This window comes from Pyxicephalus adspersus, chromosome 1, assembly GCF_032062135.1.
Source record: "Pyxicephalus adspersus chromosome 1, UCB_Pads_2.0, whole genome shotgun sequence".
In the NCBI taxonomy this organism is placed as follows: domain Eukaryota; kingdom Metazoa; phylum Chordata; class Amphibia; order Anura; family Pyxicephalidae; genus Pyxicephalus; species Pyxicephalus adspersus.
In genome coordinates this window covers 38,119,374-38,124,986 of record NC_092858.1, presented here as the reverse complement: position 1 = coordinate 38,124,986, position 5,613 = coordinate 38,119,374, and the positions used below count along the sequence as shown (strand labels likewise).

Here is a 5,613-nt window from a genome sequence, read left to right as displayed (position 1 = left end):
TTTTTTTTTTTACATGATTGTGTGTTTCAAACATTTTTTATATTCGTGATATCTACTAGAACCCTGTTCGGACATATTTCTGTAAGTTACAGGTCTACAATTTAAAAAAAAAAAAAACATTCATTAAAACCTGTAATGCTTTTGGTACAGAAATCTAGACCAGGTGGTTAATTGTCTTCTGACAAAATTGACCCAGGCTGATATTAGACCTAGATTCTTATCTGCCTCCTTCAACGTTAGCTGTCACATTTACGTAAAAATAAAACATACTTGGGGCTCTATTTCTAAAACAAGGAATCAGATATTTTCTCAAACATTTCATGGTGGGAATCTACCAGGACTATGTATTTTAATAGCAGTATTTGATTCCCACCAGGGAATGTTTGAAGGAATGTTAGATTTCCTGTTTTAGAAATACAGCCCCTAACTGTCAACAGCTATTAACATGGCCACCTGCTCAATCCTCAGCCTCTATATTTGATCACATATTAGATCTGCCTTCTGATACTTTAGTCTGTTCATTGACTAATATTTTGGGGCTTTTATGTTACTCTCTGCATGCAAGCCCCCTGCTTGGTACAAGATTTACAACTTACTGTCAGTGTAACCCCATCCTGAAACAGTGCAAGGATAGTCATTGGCCAGGACGACTCCATCACTGGGGAGCTGGGCAAGCTGTACGGCATTGTTCAGGGTGGCATCAGCAGCCAGACGAAGGACAGCAATGTCAAAACTAAAAAAAAAAAAAGATCAGAAAGTGGCAACATAATTTTTATCTATACTAGGAATACATTTTATGGTCTGAACCAGCATTTGTGTATATTATTATTTCAAGAAAATCGTAAACTATAAGACCATTCTTAAAATACATCTGTTCTGATACTTAACCATTTGTTAGGCACCCCTGGTAATTAGTCAGTTAGTAAGTTGGAGAGTCAATTTGTAGTAGAAATTATATGCCTTAATGAATGAAGGCTAAAAAAGCAGGTATTCTTTTTTTATTCATTCTGTAAGCCTGATGTTAAGCTCCAAATGAAGCCATCCCATTCACCCATTTGTCTGTACATGCTGCTACAGTATTTGTAAAGAAGTTAGGTTATAGAATTTGGTAGCTGACACAACTGACTGTCAATCAACCTAAAATCCTAGACTTCCAAAGAAACCAGACTTCCATAGAAATAGTCAACAACACAAAGACACGTGGGACTATAATTTATTTAACATATAACACTAAAATACATTACCATCATTTTTAAAATCTTTTACTTTTACTCCCAGACTCTATACATGAAAAACACGAACTTTCTGTAAACATAGTCTGATTTATGAGGCTTTTTGTGCTTTACAATTTGACCATATTCCATTTTTGTTTGTTGGAGTTATCAGCCGGCTATGCCTGCTCCTTTAATTCAGACCAATGGCTAACTAAAGAAGTACATATGGCAGGCTGATAACACTGATATTAATTGCAATGCACATGCTTAGTTTGTTGTCCTGAAACAAGAAGCACTAATACTGGCAGTTCCAGGTAGTGAATATTGGCTTAGGGAAACTGTATACACTGAGACATTATGCCAAACATTTTAAACAAAGATTTAGGGTTCATCCAATGATGGATGTTTTGTAGCTTGACTATTGTGAATTTGGAAATTTGGAAATGATGGGAATGCAGGCATATAAAGCAAAATAAATTGGATTTGCATTACATTAGGTACATTTTATCAAATTTAATATCCCTAAGAAGTGAAAGTATTTTTCTAAGTATGAGAGTTATTTTTCCCTTACCCATTACCCAGATTCATGGAGTTCCATCTAGAGTGATAGATCACCTTGCTCACAGAGATAACCTGCTCAGTGCCATCATTCTGGTAGATGTTGTGATCTCCCAGGGAAACACGGAAGGTGGCTCCACTAAGAAACAGAAAATAAGTGGTAAATTACCAGTTGAAAAGCATTAAAACCCATGTATATGGGAACATTACTGAAAGATGAAGGATAGTTTAGAAGACTGGAGGAGAGATGCCACTCTGCTGTACACTGTACGGTTGTACAGTATACTTGGAGAGCTGGAGTATTTTCAGTTTAGAAATTGGTACATGGGAGATTGTATGGCTCCACTGTGGGTTTCTACCACACCTAGAACGTAAAACACATTTAAAAAATGTGTTTTTAATTTATGTCTTACTTTATATGTCCTCTTCTATCATGAAAGACCATGATCTCATTTCCCTGCACACTTCACTTTCAGCACAAGAAGCATTAGAAGCTGCCACATGTATCTTGAACCCAGTGCTGAGCATCATCAGGGATTGGCACTGTCCTTGGTCCTCCCCCCTTTTAGCTATTCCCTATTCCTCCTTTTAGTCATCAGTGCCATGTATGGTATTTACTTAGGATGACAACAAAGTAAACACCTCCAATTCTGATTCTCTCTCTGGAGGAAAGAACAGCATTGAGCTGTAAGGGCAGTGATAGAGGAAAAGAAAACACCCTTGTTACCTCCTACATATCTACCTTCTCCACTTCCTTACAGGTCCCAACCTCCAAAACTTTACAAAGAACTGGTAATATTATAGGCAAACAATTCTTGGATTTCTAATGACTGGGTTATGATTTAAATAAGATATAACAATTAATGGACTGTCCTTGTAGAGAGGGAGAATTAGGTGAAAAAAGTGTGTAGGAGCAGCAGTCCCCCCACAGTGGACCAATATACACCTTCTTTGTAACAGCTACAGTTGCAGGACTGTATCTGGTAGTAGAGGGGTTGATGTTGATGTCCCTTATCCCCCCTCCTACACTTACCTAATCCACTGTCCCTATATTTTGGAGGGGGAAGATCCAAGCACCAGTTTCATTAACTTTACATTTTCCCACTATTCTGTTACCCTAGTCTGTATATTGTATCCCCATTGATTTCTATATTAATCTGCCTATTCTTATCTATCTTTTCAGCCCCTAGAAGTAAGGAGAGTGTACAACACCGGCACAAGGAATCCAAACATTCAACAGTCCTGGTGCTTGAATCTTGGTAAATACTGAATTATAGATGGGGAGTGTGGTTTAGGTTAGAAGTGAGGGTGGGGAGGGAAGATAAATGATACTTAAATAACAGTACACTTTTAATGGTACTCATTTCATCAATCTTACTTGTCTACACAGTGAGCAGCTGTTAGCACCCAGTTAGTGCGGATCAGGGAGCCCCCACAGGTGTGGTACCAGTATCCACCAGAAAGGTACTGTAGACTAACCTAGGAAAATAAACAATTCTTTATTTACATTTTGCATTTTCAGAAATAAAATAAAATATTAAAATAAAATTTTTAGTAGTTTTGGTTAACATATGTAGCCTAAAGTTTATTTTATATATCTACTAATGTAATGTAATGTCCTTAGGAACTGCATATGGTTAAATATCAATATGTGTATAATCAGGGAAGACCTTTTTCTACCTGGCAGTGATTAGGTGAAAGCCTTCTGATATCTATGTTGATTTTTCCTTCTCTGCAGATTTGTATTTGTAATTTGCCTTATTTGTTAGCTGCAGTGCTGGTCAGTAATACAAGTGAACATTTATTCAGTAAGTGAAGATTTCTGTAAAGTATTCTGAAAGCTTTGTCTTTTGTTTGGTATTACTCTAGAAATATAGTAGTGCATCTCCTGACGTGACTGTGCCTAAGCATATATGTTGTCAAGCTCTATAGGTAATGTTCCCACCACTTTCAAAACCTTTGTGTATTTAAAGATCAACTAAAGATATAGAGAAATGCATACATTTTAGGTAATTGTGGTCAAAATGTGAGGCCACATCCCAAAATCACACAGTCAAAGCAAAACCAATACAAGCCAAGCCAACACCAATACAATGGGATTTTGATTCTGAACTCCAAATAAATCTACAATATTAAAAAAAAGTTTTTATCTAACACATTTTTTTAAATATAGCAAATAAAACAAAGTACAAACAAGGTTTCCCATGAATGTGTGAGTGGTGTTTTTGGCAAATAATTTGTTGAAAAGTCTTTGATTCAAATTTCGGTCAATATCCAGTCAACAGAAAGTATTTTGGTACCATATTGGAACCATTTTTTTAACCAAACAATGCACTCAAGTCTATACAGGTCAGTAATTTTCAATTCCAGCTCAGGTAATATATTTCTTATCAGGTGCCAAATAAAACAATATGCTATTAAAGAGGTTTTGGTCAGTGTTAGGGATTAGATTAGGGAATATATTAGAGTTAGAGTCAATTATATAAGGTAAAAAAAAATTGCAGTTTCCCATTTATATTTTTACTCATACCCCATGCTAACCTGCCATGGCCAACTGTTTTTGACAGCATCAGTGCCTCCTACGACACGTTCATTGTCATTGGCAAATCTCACTTCCTCATAGCAATAACCTGGGAACAGAATTGCAAAAAAATGTAAACAATTTTAGATGTTACAGACATAGAAAGTTCAATATTTACAGCTTTTCTTGTAGACATCTCAATAGAACACTTTAAACTAAGAGAGAGCTAAGATGACCGCTGCAGTATAATGTTGCTATAGTGTACCACTCAGGTAAAAGTCTTTATAAAACCATTTAATTCTCCACTTGGATTACACCAAGTACTTTTCCCATTCACCCGGGCATACAGTAGAATAAACTCCATAACAGCATAAAAAAACTGTCAGTTTGTTTACAACTAGTGTGCTTATATCATCTGACTTTATTTTATTAAGTCACCATGGGAAACTATAATTCAAAAGATGAATTTACTGGTGACAGAAGGTGGTTTGCAAGGTGCGATTATGGGCTTCAGTATATTGGTGCACAACTAGGAATTTTAACACTGGAATAAGGGAACACATTTACAATATTGGGAGGGATTTAAATAAAACATTCAGACTTCAAACTTTTAATTCATTGTCAAAATAAACATTTCACAGAACTGCAATTTTGTGAGGTGGAAAAGTTTTATAGTCAATAGAGGAGCTCCAATATGCTTAACTGCTTTATTAGTAATTACTAATCCTAGGGGGAATTTTAATGCATGTATGTATATTTGTTTTCTAAATTTTAATGTATTTTAATATATGTGTGTACACAGGAACCTTATCTCAATTTAGAATATTGCGTCGTAAATATTTTTTTTGGGGAATTTATTCAATTGTTTTATTTTTATGGGGATGATGCCCATTTTATATATACAAAAATAGTTGTTATTATGAAGAGTTTGTATATATTAGCTAAATAAAGTACAGTGCTAGTCTAAATAAATTTGTTTTTTATTATAATAAAAAATAATCTTACCAGAGAGGACAAGAGCAGCGACCACTAGCAGACGCAGCATTGTAAGGCCTTTGTCAGTAATGTTAAATGCAGAAGCAACGAACTCTCATATATAGACCTGTAGAAAGATTTCGTCACTGGTAGTAATGAGAATTTATCCAGATGCTACATGACATAACTGTACTTTCTGGGTTTCCTAATTATGTTATCTTACAAAGCATAGTCAAATATACAAATGTGTGATAACTGGTATAAATAGAAACAGTAACAAATGGAGGTTCATGAACCTGAAGTAGTGTTGCATAGTAAAATTAAACTTTTAGACCTATGACATGG

At 35.3% G+C, this 5,613-nt stretch overlaps 1 protein-coding gene across 1 annotated transcript in view; it reads right to left on the bottom strand.

Moving 5' to 3' along the window:
* Positions 1-5,359, bottom strand: part of LOC140327623 (chymotrypsin-like elastase family member 1) — a 9,960-nt gene extending 4,601 nt beyond the window's left edge. The window contains exons 1-5 of the mRNA XM_072407011.1: positions 5,299-5,359; positions 4,314-4,402; positions 3,151-3,251; positions 1,786-1,911; positions 597-733 (exon numbers count right to left, since the gene is read on the bottom strand). Coding sequence (XP_072263112.1) covers positions 597-733; positions 1,786-1,911; positions 3,151-3,251; positions 4,314-4,402; positions 5,299-5,338 — 493 coding nt within the window. The 5' untranslated portion in view covers positions 5,339-5,359. The remainder of the gene's footprint in view (positions 1-596; positions 734-1,785; positions 1,912-3,150; positions 3,252-4,313; positions 4,403-5,298) is intronic.
* Positions 5,360-5,613: the final 254 nt, after the last annotated feature.